Source organism: Charadrius vociferus, unplaced genomic scaffold, assembly GCF_000708025.1.
Source record: "Charadrius vociferus isolate BGI_N301 unplaced genomic scaffold, ASM70802v2 scaffold101, whole genome shotgun sequence".
Taxonomy (NCBI): domain Eukaryota; kingdom Metazoa; phylum Chordata; class Aves; order Charadriiformes; family Charadriidae; genus Charadrius; species Charadrius vociferus.
In genome coordinates, this window is record NW_009646941.1 from 272,299 (window position 1) to 291,894 (window position 19,596).

At 39.4% G+C, this 19,596-nt stretch overlaps 1 protein-coding gene across 1 annotated transcript in view; it reads left to right on the forward strand.

Annotated features, from left to right (window-relative positions):
* Positions 1 to 19,596, forward strand: part of CNTNAP2 (contactin associated protein-like 2) — a 335,871-nt gene that overhangs the window by 212,859 nt on the left and 103,416 nt on the right. The window contains exon 6 of the mRNA XM_009895048.1: positions 8,646 to 8,816. Coding sequence (XP_009893350.1) covers positions 8,646 to 8,816 — 171 coding nt within the window. The remainder of the gene's footprint in view (positions 1 to 8,645; positions 8,817 to 19,596) is intronic.

Genomic DNA, 19,596 nt, shown 5'->3' on the forward strand with positions numbered 1-19,596 from the left:
CCTGCTGACTGGAAGCTAGCCAGTTATTTCAAACTGCAAAAAGGACATGAGGAAAGACTCAGGAAACTATAAACCTGTTAGTCCCTCAGTTACTGGAAAAAATTATGAAGATTATAGTGGGTACTCTTGAAAGGCATTAAAAGAATAATGCAATCATGAGGCACAGTCAACATGGAGTCACAAAGGGAAAGTCATGTTTAAGTAATTTGATATCTTTTTACGATAAGGTCACCTGCTTAGTGGGTGAAGGGAAGGCAGTGGGTCTAGTGTTTGTGGATTTTATTAAGGCTTTTGATACTGTACCTCCCAGCTTCCTTTTGGACAAATTAACTAATTGTGGGATGAGCAGGTTCACGGCGCACTGGGTGAAGAACTGGCTGAACATCAGGGCTCAAAGGGTTGTAGTGAATGGGGCTACATCTGGCTGGGGACTGGTCACCAGTACTGTTCCTCAGGGCTCAATTCTAGGGCCAGTTCTGTTCAATATATTTACCAATGATTTGGATGCAGGAGTTGAATGCACCATTAGCAAGTTTGCTGATGATACCAAACTGGGAGGTGCTGTTGACCCTCTTGAGGGACAAGAGGCCTTTCAGAGAGATCTTGATGGATTGGATCATTAGGCTATGATTAATGGGATGAAATTGAACAAGTCGAAATGCTGTATTCTGCCCCTAGGACAGAGAAACGCCAGGCACAAGTCTAAATTGAGAGAGGGGTGGCTGGAGAGCAGCCCTGCAGAAAGGGGTCTGTGGGTGCTGGTTGACAGGAGGCTCAACAGGAGTTGGCAGTGTGCCCTGGCAGCCAAGAGGGCAAACCACATCCCGGGGTGCATCGAACACTGCATAACCAGCTGGTTCAGAGAGGTGATTACTCCATTGTATTCAGCGTTGGTGCAGCCTCACCTTGAGCATTGTGTGCATTTCTGGGCCTTGCCATTTAAGAAGGATTTGAAGGTCCTTGAATGTGTCCAGAGGAGGGCGACAAAGCTGGGGAAAGGCCTGGAATACACATCATACGAGAAGCAGCTAAGAAATTCAGGCTTATCTAGTTTGGAGAGAAGGAGGCTCAGGGGCAACCTCATTGCTCTCTACAGCTTGTTGAGGAGGGGAAGTGGAGACGGAGGTGCTAATTTCTTCTCCCTGGGATCCAGTGCCAGGATGTGTGGGAATAGCTCAAAGCTGTGTCCATCAGGGGAGGTTTGGACTTGACATGAGGAAACATTTCTTTACCGAGAAGGTGGTAAAATCTTGGAACGCAATTCCTGGAGATGTGGCTGATGCCCCATGCCTGTCAATGTTTAAGTGGCATCCGGACAACACTCTTAACAACATGCTTTAACTTTTCGTCAGCCCTAAATTGGTCAGGTAGTTGGACTAGATGATCATTCTACATCCCTTCCAACTGAATTAGTCTGCTTCCCTTCCCTTCCCTTCCCTTCCCTTCCCAGCTCATCATCAGGGCAAAAGTGATTTCCATCACTCCTTACATCTTCCCTTCCCTTCCCTTCCCTTCCCTTCCCTTTCCTTCCCTTCCCTTCCCTTCCCTTCCCTTCCCTTCCCTTCCCATCTCATCTCATCTCATCTCATCTCATCTCATCTCATCTCATCTCATCTCATCTCATCTCAATGCATTCTATTACAATGCTACAGCCTACTAGAGTTCAGGTAATTGTAAAAAAAATATTTTTTTTTTAAAACCTAGCATTTATCCTTTAAAATCTGAATTGTCTTCAATGTGACCGTCACCACAGCAGAGCTAACTTTTCTGTTCTGCTAACTCAGAACTCATCTTTAGACATGTTGATATTCTCAGCAGGTTTTGTTCTGGACTTCCAGCCATTTTTTATTTTGTTGAAAGATACAGAGCTAGTTTTATCTCGAAAATTGAAATCTAACCTATATTTTTATTTAGCCTGAAAGGGTGTAATTCAGTTTGCTGTTATGCAGTGTTAATACACTCTTCTTCTGTTGACTTGGGGATTATTTTTCTTGTGTGTTGTCAAAGGACTTTTCCTCTATTAAGCCAAAATCTTGTGTAGCAATTCCATTTAAGTTGATTTTTCTTGATTTATGTTTCGATTAAGTAAATCAGGACACTACCATCTTAATTTTAAATTAAGTAGTAATTTACATGCTTCTTTTCAAATGGTGTTCTGCCATGGTGTTTATAAATTGTAAACCTGCAGCCCAAGAAATACAATATTGTTATTTCTAGTTTCAGTCTGTGGATATTGCACTGAGGATCAAGGCCACAGGTTTGCCAGGCTTGCACTCTTTTGTCCCCTGCCTCAAGCTTTGTTTTACTTGGTTTAGCTGAAACACCTTTTTTGTTTTTAATGACGGGGGGCTATGCCTAGTTTGTTTTAGTTTTGTTTATCTTATATTATAACCACTTTGTTATATAGATACTAGTAAAAAGTAGTTACTTTGTGCAGAATGAGATATTGATGACTAACATAATAATGCAATGCAGAGCAATGCACACCTGGTATGACAGCAATGGCCTTGAAAAGTGGGAACATGGGATGCAGGTCAGTGGAGCACAGGCATAGGATGATACAACACTGGGCACTGACTGATACTCCAGGGGACTCCAGGGCCATAAACAGCTCACCAAGGATCAAATAAATTCAGGAATGGAACTGGGTGAAAATTAGTTCAGGGATACCAAAGAAATCAAAGAAGATATGCAAAACTTATCATATATAGTAAATTATATAAACATTAAGTGTATTAAATGTAGTATAGTAAAACATACAGTAATTGTGGCATGGAGTTGCAGACCAGTGAAGAGCAAAGGTGTATATGCATGTTAGCACAACAAAAAATGACACCAAGCAGATCCTTCAGCAAGGAAGAAGAAACCACCAACATTGTAGTCCTCCCAGCAAAGTACTTAGGATGGCGATGACTTGCCATCCTGGCTCTCCTCTCCCCGCAACACACACACCTCCTGCTCAGACTGAAGCTGTGCTCTCCACCCCACTCAGATTAGTGCTGTTGACAGAAGAGGGCTTGCCTTGCTTCGAGGTTGCAGTTACACTTTTCAAAATAAGGTACAACTCACTGCGAGAAGCACTGCCAATTTTCTTTGACTTTTCTTTTGTTTCCCAAATAACTTGTGACATTCTTTTTTGATTGGAATATCTTTCCTCCTTCTCCCCACTTTTTTCACTGACAATGAGGTTGGATAAAGTCCAGCAGCGAGTTTGGATGTTGTTAGGGCCAATTCCACTCATGATGCAGGTCTGAAGACTTGAATCAAAGCTGTGATTGTTGCTGTACTGATACCCAAACTGCTCTGAGGGTGCATGAGTAGATTCCTCACTCCCAGAATGGAAAAAGAAGAAAGGAAAAGAAAAAAACTTGATTTGTTGAGCATAATTGTATGGATAATCTCAGTCCATTACTTTGTGGCACAGAACAGTTTTCCATTCACACATCCATCTTCTCTGAAATAGGAGACTATTCTTACATTTTATTCACATAATGGTTTTGATAGAAAATCTGTTTTGCTGCAGATGAGGGCCCTGGAGGTTTTTGGTCTATTGTAATACATAAGATCTGCCTGACATTGCAGCATTCGTTCTCTGGTACTATTGCCTAGCAGGGCTAAAAGCACTGACGTCTTTTACAGTTCTGCTATTGCCATTATCCATTTCAATGGGGTTTAAATGTAAAAGTGAAATTGATGGTGTTAAAGCATGAATTTCAATCATGCTAAGAAAGAAGATATTGATGGGAGCTAGCAAGGGAGTTCTGGACAAAAATATTGCAAGGGAGAAGCTGAAATGCTGATTGCTATAAGCCTGGTGCCTCTGTGTTATCAAGTTACAGAGCTGCCACACATAAAAAGACGTCAGTCCATGTTGCATAACTCAGGATGAGGTGAATTTGTCCTTGTCAGTATTACAGCAGCCATCTCCTTCTTCCTCCCTGAGCTGGGACTTCACGGGAAAAAGTCTTCAGTATTTTATCTGAGATTTAAGGTGTCCCTTCTCATTAATCTTTGTAGTCTGGGTGATTTCTTGTGGCTACAGACTATCACACTTCATGTAAAAATCATACCTTTGTAATTATAGTGCAGTGTGCTGTCTAAGACAGTCTTAATGGAACAGTAGAAGAGAATCTTTGTACCATACAAATTACAAAGAAGACAGTAACTCAGGGTTAGCAAAACTAATGAGAAATAGGTAAGGCTGTTTTGCAGGAGCTTAATGAGTTGGATTTTAATTTCCACAGCAGATAACCAGAGCTATGAGCAACCTTGATACAACTGGAAAACAGAATCATGAAGTGTTACGTGGTCCACTGAAGCACCTGTGGCACAACTATTACACTGACCCCTGCTTGGATCCAGGCAGACATCCAGGACAGACTTTACTCTGGGGCTGCAGTCAGCTCTTCTCTTGCCTGCCTCTTTTTGCCCTGTGTCCTGAGGCTTGATGCTGTCACCAGAAACATGCTACTTTGTGAGAAACAGTCATATTTTGGCGATCTCCACATTTGTCTTGGGTTGCAAAGAACTGAAAAGGCTTGTCTGGTGTCTTGATTTATTTGTATTTGTGCTTCCATGACAGCAATGTGCTCTGTACCTGTTTAATTGGCTTAAATCAAATTTGAACTCTAAGCAAGCTTAAAACAACAGAGCTGTACAAGAGAGCTGTGGTCTTGGTTACAGAATTGTAGATGAGGTTACAAAGACAAAAATAAAATTATAGTGTTAAATTTCAGACTATACAATAAAAGTCCCCCTTAGCTTTTATGGTACTTTAGCTATCTGGAGGGAGAAAGGGCAAAGAAAGGGATGCTGTGTCTCTGAGCACCTCTTTCTTCCAGTCTTCAATAGAGAAGCCTTCTGCCTTCCCCATCTTAATGTTTCCAAGCCTACTGTGTCCCTGAAAAATACTATCCCTCCTAGCTTGAGTGACCTTCTTACAAAGCAGAACATTTCTTGCAAGACGTTCTCAGTCATGTCCCATAGGCATACCATTTTGTAAGGTCCAGTTACTCCTAGGCAATAATCATGACACAATAATTATTGACAGGCTGGATTACAAACTTAACATTTAGAGTGTTCGTTCTAAATAAACTTCCTTTCTCACCTCCTATTAGTTTGGTATCCCTGCCGTCATAACACCTGCCCTGTGGTTTGTCCCAGTCCCAGTCTCCTCCATCTACTGCTTGCTCAGCCTAAAGTGGAAGAAAAATGCCTGTAGGATCAATATGTTCAAACCATTTGAGGAAAGGAGTGTGACAATGTGCCAAAGAAATTTTGAGGCAGAGTGACGGACAAAAGTTCCTAGCAAGCAACAATAATAATGTGCGTAAAGTGGATTTTTATTCAAAATTTCCTTAGGCAGCCCCATTCTTATCAAAAGATACCATTTTATGATAAAAATTGTTATGTCTGTTTAGCAAAACATTTCCATTGTACTCTTAATAAAATGTCTATTCCCCTGAAAGTGTTTTGCAATGAATGTATACTGATGTGCAAAAACATGATTTTATCTTTATAGGAATTTGTTATGAATAGTCTTTGAAAATGTCTCTCTCAAGCTGCAGGTTTTCCCATTCAATCTGCACTGTTTGTATTTGTCCTCTCACCAGTAGCATCTGCAGCCAAGGCTTTCTGCAGAGTCAAATCACAGCATTCCGAATGAAATGTAAAATCCTTAGTGATGGACCTCTTCAGTAGGCTAGACATAGCACTAAAGAAAAAATTATTGATTTTGTTTCAAGAAAATGGTGACATGCATTTCAATATGAACCCATCAGCCTATCTGGCCCTGTAGTTGTAAGTGTACTGTGGTGATGGTTTGAAATCTTAGCCGTGTGGCTGAACCCTGTTGGATAAACCCGCAACCAATATCAGTCCTAAAAACTCTGAAATCTATATTTTACTTTAAAAACTAAAAAAGTGAAATCTCCTCCTCTGGCTATACAAAGGAATGGTCACATACAACTGAAAATTCATTCCCTGTAAAGGCAAACCTGCACTGTAGTTATTTGCTGTTATGGTTATGGATCTAACACAGAGTGTCGCAGCATTGCAGACTGAGTCTATGTTAAATTACATTTAATGCTTTCAAGTTTGCAAGATAATTAAAAAGCTATAAATAAAATATTACAAAATACATAGCTGTTTCATATAGTAGTTCCTACTCATTTACTTAATTGCAGTAGTAATAATAATAATATACTGTATTGCAGTGGAGGCTGCAGTTAAGGGACAAGGGTCTCATTGCCCCAGGACTTGACAAAATAAACCAAAAATATGATCCTGCCAACACAGCCATTGTCAATGCATCAGTGGAAGTGATTAGTTAAGACAGGTGTCTGACTTGCAGTTCTTGAGGTGTGTGAGGCTCAGAGAACGTGTAAGTATGGTGTGAATGCAGGACTTGCATGCAGTGACTGATGGCTGGATGATGCTGGCAGGAAGGCTGGTCTGCAACCAGCATCCCCGGCCAGAGGAGGAAGCCTGACAGCAGAGCCCATTGCTGCCGCATAATTTGGCTGAAGGGTGACACAGCTGCATACTCACCTTGGTCTCATTTTGGGTAGTGAGGTGGCTGGGGAGTCTTTCCCACTGAAGAGATGTTTCTCTCCATTACTGCTTGAATTTCATAGTGGGTTCCCTGTAGCTCTGACAGCTCTTTTCGTTGTCGTGTGTTCTTTGTGCTGTAGGCTTATAAATCGGGTAATATTCCAAGAATGTAAAGACTAAAATACTTAATTTATAAAGACATGAGAGCATTTCTACAGGGTGATTCAGGGCAGCTGAATTAGCTCCTTAACAAGGCTTGCGTTAATATATTCTTGACTTTTTGTCTAAGTCCTGCTTATTTGATGTGAGTTTATTCAGCAAGTAGAGTAAAACCTGTTTTGAGAGCCTGCCAGCATCTAGCATACCTGTAGCTCCCAGGAGAAGGAAATGTAGATGTCAGGGTGGATCTGCAAGTAGGAAAGTGTATAGTGTAGTCAATTTGAAGCCTGTACTAACAGATTATTGACAAAGCGGTCATACACCTAGACCTTAAGCAACCCTAATATTGAGGAAGCACTCTGAAAAGTGAGAGGTGGAAAGAGACCTGAGACCATGAATGAAAAAAAATTCTAGACCTTTTTTATCTGTGATACTTTACCACTAGGTACGTTTTCAGAGAAAGACCTTGCAATTAATTAGCAGACTTTTCTTGCCCAAGCTTGTTTATGATTTGAAGATTGTTGACATTTCTGTAGAAATCATTAATAATATTCAATCTGAAAATTAGCAGTTTGTCTAAACAGAGTAAATAGTAATACATGTTAAAAACCTAATCTAACTGGTTAATTCACAAAGCTATTTATCTCTGTTATGAATGCCCATTTCATCCACTTTTCACTGCTCACATGTGCACGTACACACATACACACAAAATCTCAGTTACAATGTTCCTCCTGGGATACTTTAAAGTAAATGGAAAGCTGCTTCTTTTTCCAAAGCCTCTCATTCTGCATTCTTGAGAGAGGCAGAACTAAATGGAGGCAATGGAATAGAAATATGGAAGGCGATAGTATGCATGTATTTAAACCTAAAGCCTTCTTCTGTTAATTCAGATGTTCAATTTAAATTTGAATAGAGATTAATAAATTACACAAATTATAACACTTCGAACTTGGGTGTGGGCCAGTGGTGTTATATATAAGCAGTGTTGAGCTTCTGGAGCTTCAGCATGCTCATTCATATTCATCCAGTGCTAACCAGAGAAATAATAGCATTATCACCTAGTTCAGTAATCAAATAATGGAAAACTGATCTCCGGGAGTTTTGACTGGAATAGAAAGTAGTTCCTATTGTGTTTATTAGCTGGAATACTAAGGGCTCAGCTGTGGTGTGTTAATGAGTGATATTTTAATAAATTTCTGAATCTGGATACATAAGCATCCTGATGAAAGTAGAATTAGCTGTTTCAGTCTCTCATTAGCTTACCATCTCTCCTGTATCTTACGATTTTTTTTGTCTTTGCAATGTAATGCTACCTTGCACAGAATGTTGACTGGCTTGCTAGCTAAAGTACTGTTCTAGTTCTTGAATATTATTAATTAATTAAGATATTCCTCCAGTGGAAATATATTAGGGGACTATTAGGGGCATATGTTAATTGTGCCTGTATTGCTTAGCTTCATTTATTAAATTTTTCTAGTGATATATATTAATAGACTTGTAATAGACATGGCTACATTTTCAGAAGAAATGGGTGTAGTTGTGTAGAGTAAATTTGAAGACAGGTAAGTTACATGTGAGGCAATGTATGAAAGCAAAACACGTGCCTGAGGTGAGGCAGTCACCAAAGTAGTGTTTTGCCCATCTCCCATTAATTCAGTGTTACTAATCTAAACATGTAGTAGCAACACATTTGTGTATGAATGAATATGATAAATTAGGAACTTGAAGATAAATGTACCATTAACTTGCTCTGCCTTCTGAAACCTGACAAGCTGTATCCCGAAAAACAAAAAGGAAGTCCTAGAATCAAGGCGCTCGGGTTTTTTTCAGTATAGGGAACACTGTAGCATATATTGACATTAAAAGCTTCAACTTTTCAAACATCTTTAGGGAGCACTGAAACATTTATCTTTCCTGTCTGTTCCATGCAGGGAACTACTGGAACGCGGCTTCTTTTGTTACTTCGTCATCCTACCTTCACTTCTCCACCTTCCAAGGGGAAACCAGTGCAGACATCTCTTTCTATTTCAAAACATCAGCCTCCGATGGGGTGTTTCTTGAGAATCTGGGCAACACTGATTTCATCAAACTGGAGCTGAAATGTAAGTATGTGCTTCCGATCACTCTTCTCGGCACCTGAAGCGGATTCATGTCAGATACTAAGTTTCAGGAAAAGTGTATTGTCCAGTAAAATGTGTAAGCTCACTAAATTCTGCAAAAAACTTCCAAATCAAGCCGCTTGATGTATTTTCAAGTTGCTTTCTGTGTGAGGAGCACTTGAAGTATATTTGGGTTGTTTATTGAGGGGAGAGATACAAAGAAGGTTAGAACTGGTACCATCAGTTATAAAAATCACACTGACCTGAAAAGATTTTTCAAAACTGCGTGCCAGATTTATTTCTTTAAAGTGTGTGCCTTCAACTCTGTGCATTTTTCTATTTCATCTCATGGTTGTTTTGGAAAAAGGTGAAAGAAAGAAAAAAGAGAGACCATCCTAATCAGCACTGTAAGGAGCCAAAGAGCTGAAAACTTGCATATGATATTTAAAAGCCCTAAAAGATCTCATAAAAATAAATTTTTATCAGCATTATCTGTTAATAAAATCGCTGATCTGAAAAAGAGGGCATAATGGTGTCAAGAGGCAAGTTAATTTTATTATTTAAACCATTTTTAATGTCCCAGGGGCAAACTTTCCAAGGAAGGTGCCGAAATCCTCAGCTGTACCTGAATTCTGCACAGTGAAATCAAAGCAGTTGAATTAGCAGGGGAGAGGGGGAATGTTTTATGTTTCCTTTGTTATCCCTTGACCCAGTTTACCCTGCCGTAAATGGGAGCGGTGACAGTCCTGCTGTGGTACGTGCAGCTGTTATTAACAGCCTCTAGCGGCACATTACAGCAGCAAGGTTACACGAGCGCAGCAGGCTGCCTCTCTGCACTCCAGCACCAGGAAAAAGCATTTGTGCTTCCTTTTGCTGCAGGAGCGACTCATGGATGCCAAGGACCCAGCTCTAAATACTGATGCACAAAAGTCAACATCAAGAGTCACTAATGTCGAAAGAGAAGAAATTGTTTGCATACCCCAAATAACGTATTTTTATGTAGATTCAATGTCATTGACACACCCACATCTAATTTTAAAACAAAATGCCACTTTCGACACTTCCCAAAGTATGAACACACAAATTAGAATGTGGAATTTTAGAAATGACCAGGAGGCCCCTTTAAAATGTAACTAAATTTTCCATCCAGGTAATTGTAATGTGCAAGTTCCAAGTGGGCAAGAGCTTCTTTCCCTCTTTCTACAAGGAATTTAGTTGATGTTGCTTAATCCCAATCTTCTGTAATCTACACTGGTACAAATCAAAATAGCTGCTATTGAGTCACAGGGAATAGTCTCATTTGTATTAACAAGGGGCATGGTCCTTTAATAATAAAGTGGCAGCTATTTCTAACTTCACTTTGAACTTAAGTACTACATACAGTCAGCTGAGGTGGGCATCTCCAGAGCTTCTTGCTCTTCTACTGTATGGTAGGTGTTCTCAGGCACTGTAGTTATCAGACCAGCCATGCTGTTCACTTAGGTGAAAGGTGACAATAACAGTGAATAAAGGTGACTTGACAGTGACTGTAATTCTTTTGAACTCAACACGGTTTAAATAAGAATCATGGTGCAGCAGCTCGCTGAAGAGATGCATCAGTTCAAGAAAGCACGTGGCAGTGTACCCAGAATATCATTAAACAGTAGTTTAGTTTTAAGCCTGTACTTAAGATCTACTGATTTTGCTGTGATCTGGCATATGCAGAAATTCAACCTCTGCCTCATGTCCCTTAATCTAAATCTTAGATTACACATTCTTGATGGCAGAAATTGAAATATTATCTGTAAAACCAGTCTGTGAGGTCAAACATACTATTACTGTTTAAAGTAGTGAAATACTCTTGATTAAAACTATCCTGACTGTATTTGCTAAAAAATACAAAGCAGTTTGTTTGATATAATTGCATCCACTCTACCTTTTCTTTCCTGGAAACTATTGCTTGAAATTTTCAGAGCCCCACAAAACAGGCCTTTCTGTGACTTAAATGTTCTACCAGTCACAGCACAAAAAGAGTTGAATACTGTGGGTTTAGTAACAAAAAGAAACTCGTTCTCTTTTCTGAATTACACGTTTATTTTATGACTCTTAAATGGTTAGTGATGCATAAGCTTAGCTCTACAGACCAGGAACTGAAAAATTCTACAATATCCAGTATTTTAATCAGCTTGCTGCACTTGGTGAATGTATTAGGGCAACAAATCATTCAGTCTATGAAAATTCTTATCTTCCAGTCTTTGGAAAGGAGCTTGCTATTGTATGTTTTATTCTGAGAACAGGAGTTGTCACTAGGAATGCTTATTAAATTATTTTATTGGTGTGCTGTCTTGGAGCTTCTTAAGGTCTAATAACTGCACAGATTGTTTTCTAACTCTCTAGATTTATAAGAAAAGGAGGTGGAATTTGCATATCTTAAAGAGCAACCTCATGTGCCTTCAGCAAAGCCTCAGATTGCCATCTCTGAGGAGAGGGGGAACACAGGAAGGAAGGGAAGAATATGTTTCTCTGATTTAAGAAGTAGTTTTTCCAAACAGCTGACAAGGAAGACTGTCATGAAAAAAACAGTGATAAAATGCTACTATGAATGTGGCTGAAGTCTTTAGTTATTCCATTTATCAAGCAGCTCCTCTGGCAGGCTCATACTTGTCACCATTCACGGAACAGTTGGCAGAGATGTAGAATTACCTGAAGCCTCAGTTTTTACATACATCAGTAAATCTACAGAACCCCATTATTTTTATAGCTGGCTGGTCAGCTGACAACAACTAGGTTTGCTTAGAAAGGAGGTAGTTGGATAAGGTATAAATTTTTCTTTAAAGCAGTGCTAGCAGAAACCATACATCTCTGGCCTAAATTTTCAGATGTTTTTAAAATTGGAACTGTTTTTTAGAGAGAGAAAAAAAAAAAGATGTTTTCTCTTTTCAGCTTTCCTATACAGTTTTGGGAAGGTTTAACCTAAAATCCAGTCTTTCTATATAAACACCATTGTGAACACCATTTTTTCATTTATACAACCCCCCTCTCCCCTCACCATATGCTTTTTTTTTTTTTTCCTTCTTTAACCTTGACCTACCTTTTAGGACCCAGAGGTATGTAACCTGCTGTCTACAAAGCCTGCCAGGGCAACAGTCTCAGACAGTTTGTTGTCAGTGCCTTTCATAAAAGGAATCCACCAAAAAGTTTGAATGTCATTTTGAAGAACTGTTTGGCATCTTTCTCAAAGCCCCTCATTTGCCCCCCACAGTATGTACCTGAAAGTCCCTATGAAATTTAGTGTCTGCTCTCCATATAACTATACGGTGTATGTGCAGTAGAGCTGGCACTTGCTCTGAGAGGTGGTGGGGAGTTGGCTGTAGTACGCAGTACTTCTATGAAGTGAAATAAGCTGCGTGGCCCATCAGATACACGTATCTGCCATAAGAGACTCACTCGCTACAGCTAACCATTTTAGCTGGCCATTGCCCTGTTTCACCCTTTGCCTTTACCTCTGTCCCCTTGTCTCAGATGTTGGGAGCACACCTAGCATACATGAAAGAGAGATAAACAGCAGCCTGTATGTCAGCCAACAGGAACATGGATCCTCCAGCTCTTCACCAGCAATCCTAATGTTCTTTTTTTAAGCACTTCAGGGTTGAGTGTTGCCAAACGAAACATGTCAAGAATTTCATTTAGAATTCTTGAAGACTCTCAGCTCCCCTCCCAATTCAGGTCTTCTTTGCAGTCACTCCTCCCTGGAAATGGTAGCTTTGCATAATGAAGTCTGGCTAGAGCCATTGAGGTGCAGGGAAATAGGCCTCCAGGATCCTACTTTGAAACTCTGCATCAGGCAGGGGGCTACCTAAAATCTGGCTGAATATCAACATATCTGACTAGGCTCAAATGAGCAAAAGTATGCTCATGCTTATGAGATGTGGGTTGAAGACTCTGGAGAGTTACATCTATGAAAACCCAACTATTTCATACCCGTGAGGTATTTGTCAAATAGACCCCATTTGAATTTTCTGATCAAGAGTAATCTCAAGTTTTTGGATGAAATGTATTCCTGAAAGCAAATTTTGGAAGGTGCATGTTCCTGAGAATTTGGGAAGAAGCATCTACCATCACTAGTTTGTATCAGATTCTCAGGACTGTTGCCCCAGAAAGCCTGTGGTGAATTAAACTGTTTTCAGAAAACTCTTTTAATGACATTGTCCTATAATTCTAATGAAAAAGATACTCTGCTTACTTCTGTAGCTCCTCTCATCCCAGCATAGACACTAATGAATTGGGTCTCGCTGTTATTATTCTGAAGTAAGTAAAAAGCAAGTCAGTTTTGCAACAGAAAAAAAGGATGAGGCTTAGAGAGATAAAGGTCAGATTGTGTTTGATCCTGGCATGAACATGTAAGAGAGGAAGGAGCTTTCTTATTAATTTATTGTGGAAAGCTAGAAATATTTACAACCCCTGCATTCAGATATGTCACTTGGCTGATAACCCCTGCAATGCTAGCTGCCCTAAAAGTCCCTCCAAGGAGCGATCAGTGAACTTGGCTTCAGTGAGAAGGATTACGTGGAGCAGCTTGCTAATGAGAGCAGCGGTATGGCTTCAGGATGGGCCTACTTGTTCGGTGGGCAAGGGATACTGACAGCGCTCTGACACCTAACATTGGCACTTGCAGAGAAAAGTCCTGCAGTGCTCCTTGTGTTTAGCTGTTATGAGGGTACTTAGTTGAGACATAAGTAATTTCTCCAAAATCAGACAAGAGGCAGTGACAGACCAGGGACCATGATTCCCACTGCTGTTTGCTTCTGCCCAGACAGCATTTGTTCCTCCAGACTGAATGCTTTAACGCGACTGATTAATATATTTTCTTACAAATTTTAATAACTTCATCACTTCTTTCTAAAGAAGTGCATACTAAAATGGAATTCTACCATATCAATGAGTTTTCCACATGATACTCTTTAAATTCCCATATGCTAGTGTAAATGCAGCTTACATGTTCCACTGCTTTATTTTTCTAGCCGGGTAGAGAGACTGGTGTCACCTACGTTGTTTCTTTTAATTGAGTTGTTATTTTGCTTTTCTAGCAGAAGATCACTTTCCTGAAAAACAGCCCCCTAGGAGAGCATGTTGCGTTACCCATATGTGAAAAAATGCATAGGACAGTGAGGAATCTCTTCATCCCAGGGGCCAGTAAGAAGTTATCAAATTAAATGTAAAAGCATTAAATTTCTTTGGGGTTAGTTTTGACCCAAATGTTTTTGGAGCTATATTTGCAAACTCTCATCATATTCCAGGACAATATGAAGGTTATAAGCAAAACAAAACAAAACAAGAGAAAAACTAGTCTGAAGAACTGGAAGCATCATTCTTTTAAAGATAAGACCCCTTTTCAGGTGAGGTAGGTGATGCAAAAAAGCCTGATATTCAAACAGGGCAATTTATGGCCCATCTGAGTAGAACAGTTCCACCTGTATCCTTGTTCTTAATTAGCAGATGGGGATAGGTGCCCAGGCTGGCACGCAGGAGCAAGCCAAAGGCAGCAAATAAATATCCCGGCTGGGGAACTGGCTAAAACTGACCAATAGAAAATGCAAGGCACAGGGCTGTGGGGAAATTAAGGCCATTGGTATAGCTCTTCTGTAACTACCCTCGACTCTGACACAGTGCAGGATGCTGGGTACAGGTTGCTCTACTTTGGTCTGCCTCAATGACAGTATGGCATTCATGACCCTGCACTGCACAGTGCCATACAGCATCTCCTCAGTATTACGCCTCTCCTTTCAAGGGTGCCGAGATGCTTTTCTCATTGCCGTAAATGCCACTTTAATAGTCATTTTATGTGCAGTGTCTTATAAATCAGTTACAGGTCACATAAAGTTCATGGTGGGAACTGGTTGGCATTCAAAAAGCGTAGTTCTCCCTAACTTTGGTTTGTATTGCACTAAATACATGCAACACATGGCAAACTATCGCTAGCCCTACCACCCACTGGCTCATCTCAGGTCTTTGCCCTCATTTCCAGTCTGCTTTCTGTTGCTGGCCGAAACTGCATATGCTTTGTTACCTTCTTTATGTATGCTGACCTTTTTACTTCAGAAAAAGTAAATGTTTACTATACTGCACAAAATTACCAGATGCCTTAGGCACATGACAGGAACAGACCTTCTGGGTTCTTGAATTTAGATCCTCGCTGTCACAGAAAACCACGATGCATAATCCGTGTCAATTTGTCCAAGTCTCTATTGAAAATAGTTTGAATTTTTGCCAGCTGGACTACTGTTTCAGACTTTCACACCTTTGTTGGTTAGAAATCTTCTAATTCCTAACAGTTTTATTTGCATCTTTTGTTTATAGCCATTCATTCTTGTTTCAGTATTGTTCTTTGGCTGAACTAATTATTTTCCATTCCTAACATTTACTCTCCCCTGGTGTATTTATGGAGCAATCATATTTTGTCTCAGCTTTTAATTGCTATGTTAAGCAAGACAAACTCACTTCATCTCTTCTCATAAGATATTTTCTCTTGTTCCTTTCTCTGGTTATGCTAATAAGTTTCTCCCTACTTATTTCACACTGAATTCTTCTTTCTTAAACACAGATAATCGAAACTATGCACATGAATTCCAATAATGGTTTACTATTGCCTTGTACAATGGCATTCATACTTACCCTGCCCACTGAGTCCCAGGAATTTTTTGACCGATCACACTGGGATCCCATTTGTTATACATTATTTTCTGTCCTTTCCAACATTATATTACTGGCAAAAAAAACCCCAACCCTATAGACATATGCTGACCTCTTGTGCAAAGGTATTCATTGTAGTACTAAATATTACTTGACCCAAAACAAATTAGAGGTCCTTTAATTTTCTGATGACCCATACTTCATCCATCTCATCAACAATCTGTGTAATACTATTTTCCATCTCCACTCTTTTTGGAAGAAAATCAAATATGCTAGATCTGAACAATTCTTTTCATCCAAGAATCAGAGGGGTTTTTAATCAAAGAAGGATATCTTGACTTTGTTAAATCCCTTGGATGCTTTCATATTCTTTGTGTTCTGCCACACATTAGAAAGTGATGTCTTCTTCACGTACTGGTTTTATGTGCACTCTTACCTTGCTTGACTGCAGGGTAAAATCTGCCCATTAAACTATGTCAGTTTACATTTTCTTTTGTAATTTCCTGTAATTTGAAATAAAATAGATTGTTTCAAGTATATAATTTTTTTCTCTTTAAGTGTTTGCAAGAACATAATAACGTGGTAGATGCTAAATGTTCATATAAAGTTTTCACCACAGATTTTCCTAACACTTTGCAGCATTTCATCATGGTTTAAATGCCAGTTTAGAAAAATATCAACTTAACTCATGATGAAAATTAATTAATTTTTGTCACTCTCAATTCAATCTCTGTCTCTCTACTTGCCTTGCTATAGTCGTTCTGTGGACAAGAAAAAAGAATACTTCTTATTCTGACTTTTCATTCAGAAACCTTGCACACAAGTATAATTTCTTACATTTTAAAAGAAAATCAAAACATTTATGTAAAGCTTTGTTTAAAAGTTAGTAAAACAATGAATCTATTTTTTAAGAAAAGCATAAAGTCAATACTATGAAAAGGCAGCCATTACACTACCTTGCATAATTTAGGCTTTTTATATGCTCCTGATCTAAATGTCTTGACTTTGGTTTTAAAATAGAGCAGTGCATTTTGTCTCTACTCGTGCACTGCAGACAGCTCTCTATTAGTGTGAATTCTTAATGACAAATGTTTTATACAGGCATAAATCGTTTCACTCACCCTTTAATGTTTTCCACTGTTACAGCAGGAAAGAGGAACGGGTCTCCTGTTGGCTTTACATTTCATGAGAGTCATGCATACAGTGAAGCAAAGTAGATAAGAAAAGGTGGCTGAACCAGGCAGGTCCCTCACTCACATACCGGTCAAAACAGAGCACATACCGCCTGGCTGTGCCCTTTATCCTCTGCCAGTGTGTTTTGGGAGTTTTCTACCTCTAATTACCATGAAGTCAGAGCACACTTTTTTACCTCCAACATGTCAATTCTGTCTCCCAGTCTCCTGTACCACTTGGTGATACTTCTGCTTTGTATTTTTTGTAGATATTTTTTCCTGCTGTGGAAAAAAAAAAAAGTAAAAAATACTAAAGATACCATCTTCCATTTTTGGGGGTCCAACCACAACCATAAATTATTACAAATATAGGTTTCAGAGAATAAAATCTTTGTTTAAAGCTTTTGATAAAAGGGAGCCACAGTTAGCTGGGACCATCTTCCCTGCCCTCTCACACACACCCTTTTCATATAGAGTTACTACACTAAAAGTAAAATGGAGTCATATTTTTGGGTAGCCTTTTTTATTGTGTTAGTAGAGACCACAGTGCAACAGGGTCCTTACCCTGATGGTGACCCCTGGGCAGCCACAGAGAAATAAATAGCAGCCATGAAAAATTGCTTATAAAACAACCACTACAAATGACAAAAAATTACACAGCCAGGCAGAAAAATCAATAAATTCATATCATCATAAGCACCTGGCCAGACGTAAGAGTTTTTCAGTAGCTGCCACCCAGGCATCTAAATACCTTTACAAGTCTTAGCCACAGTCTACACCAGAACCTACAGCTAATACACAAATTACAGAATAAGAAAAACACCACAGAAGAGGACGAAAAGGACACAGGCAATGTGCTTTCTCATAATCACACCACAGAAGAGTGATAGTCTTGATGTCTATTTTCCAGGCCTGCATCAGGCTCTTACCACTTTTAGTACATTGCACAATTTACAATTTTGGCTGATTTTTATGACATTCAAATGTGACATATTCAAGGGGGAGAGGGGTGGATATCCTTTGTATCTGCTTGTAAGTACTCATAACCATTGCTCAGCATTTTTAGAACCATGCCAACCTCATAGCAATTTTTCATAGGAAAAGAAGCTGCTCTCTCCGGTCAAAAATCTCTCTGATACTTTACCATGCTCAGAAATAATCTGATTTCATGAATGTTAGCACCCGCTTTTATTTTTCCTTTAATCCAACAAAAAAATAACTACTAGTTACACAAAACCCTTTGTATGCTGCACGGGAGAGTTCTGTTTTGATGTCTGTGCTTCCCCCTTGTTGTGGTGTCTTCTGTTGCATGGGACCAATTCAGTTTCATGGATAAGTGTTGCATATGATTGTGTTGGATGGATAAGTTGCATGGATAAGTGTTGAAAGGATATAATGAAGTATACGATCATAACCCACTACAAACAGAAAAGCACACACACCCTCTTCCTTTTCCACTCAGTGCACTGACTACAGTTCCCTTTGACCAGAAGATATTGCTGCTGTATCTTTTTAAGCGTTAGTAACTCTTACGAGAGGAATCAACAAGACCTTCAACTGAGTCACCGTTCATTCCTTCCTTCCTTCCTTCCTTCCTTCCTTCCTCCCTTCCAGGCAGCTAAGTAGTTATTGGAAGAGGGCTGGCTGGACAGGAGGTAACGTCATGTATCTGAAATTGTATTTATTGCCTCAGAAGTAACGCAAGTAGGTATTTTTTCAAGCCCTGCTCTAGCCGTCTGATGTTTGACCTTAAGCAAGTCCTTTCACATATCTTTGCTTTGTTTCCCTGTTTGTGCAGGACTGATAATGTTCTTTTTTATTCTTGATGTCCATGGCTGCAAATTGCTACATCAACTAAAATATAATCATAAAAATATGAGAGTTGTTTCCAACTGCTTATCTACAAGACAGCTGGAGTGCAATTAGCATAACTGAAGTAATTAATAAATAATGATAATAAATAATTATCTTCTTAGGGCATATTTGGCCTTTGTTTGATCTTTCATGAGAAAATTTGGTACTTTCGTTTGAATGCAATATTTTTTATCCCCCAAAGCAATCTAATCTACTGTGTAGGAAGTATGGTATTTCTGTTTGATTGGGTGGTTGATAGTTGAGTGTATTTTAAAGTGAAATAAAAATAACTTATTCTTAGTTATTACCAAAATCAAATCCCTCCTTATCTTTGTCCTCACACAGATGCTTACTCATGATGAGGAAGGTGCTCTATTCCATTCAGATTTCCCTTTATATTGAGCTCTAGTATAGTTACGCCTTTCCAAAATATTGTGAATTACATGTGTAAGTAAGTAGTTGTCTGCCAGTAGAAAGAGAATTGGTGTCTGTCCACAAGGTGAGAAAAGCCAGGACCATTATTATTTTTTTTTTGCTACTTTGCACCTGGAGAGCATTTAGCTAGTTGCAGGTAGCCTGTGTGCTTTGGAAAATGTCGAGACAGGTTTCCAGCAGTCAAAAGTTTCCCCTCAGCTGCATCCAGACAGCAGGTTGGACCACCCTAGGGAAAACTTGGGGAAGGATTGGAAGTCTGCACTGTTCTCTGCTCCAGCTTCGGCTCCAAAGGAGTAATCTAATCTTGTGTGTGCATAGAAACACAATAGCTCACTGACATAATCGCTTTCTACCAGAAACAAGCGGTAACCGAGAAGTGCTGCATCTAACAGACACGCCTCTTTCTATATGCAACTTCTTAACCTTTTGAGAGCAGACTATGGTACTGAATAGCCCACTGTTAATGCTAGTATTGTTGAAACAGCGCAGCTGTAAATGTGCATTTGAGGAAAATACTCTACACAGCAGTATCCCAGTCTATTATGCCCTTAAATACAGAAAAACAGAAAGGGACAAAAAAAACCCCATAGTTTGCTAGCTGAAGTCATGTTAAACAGCAATAAGGAAGGACTGAAATACACCTGCAGATGTTT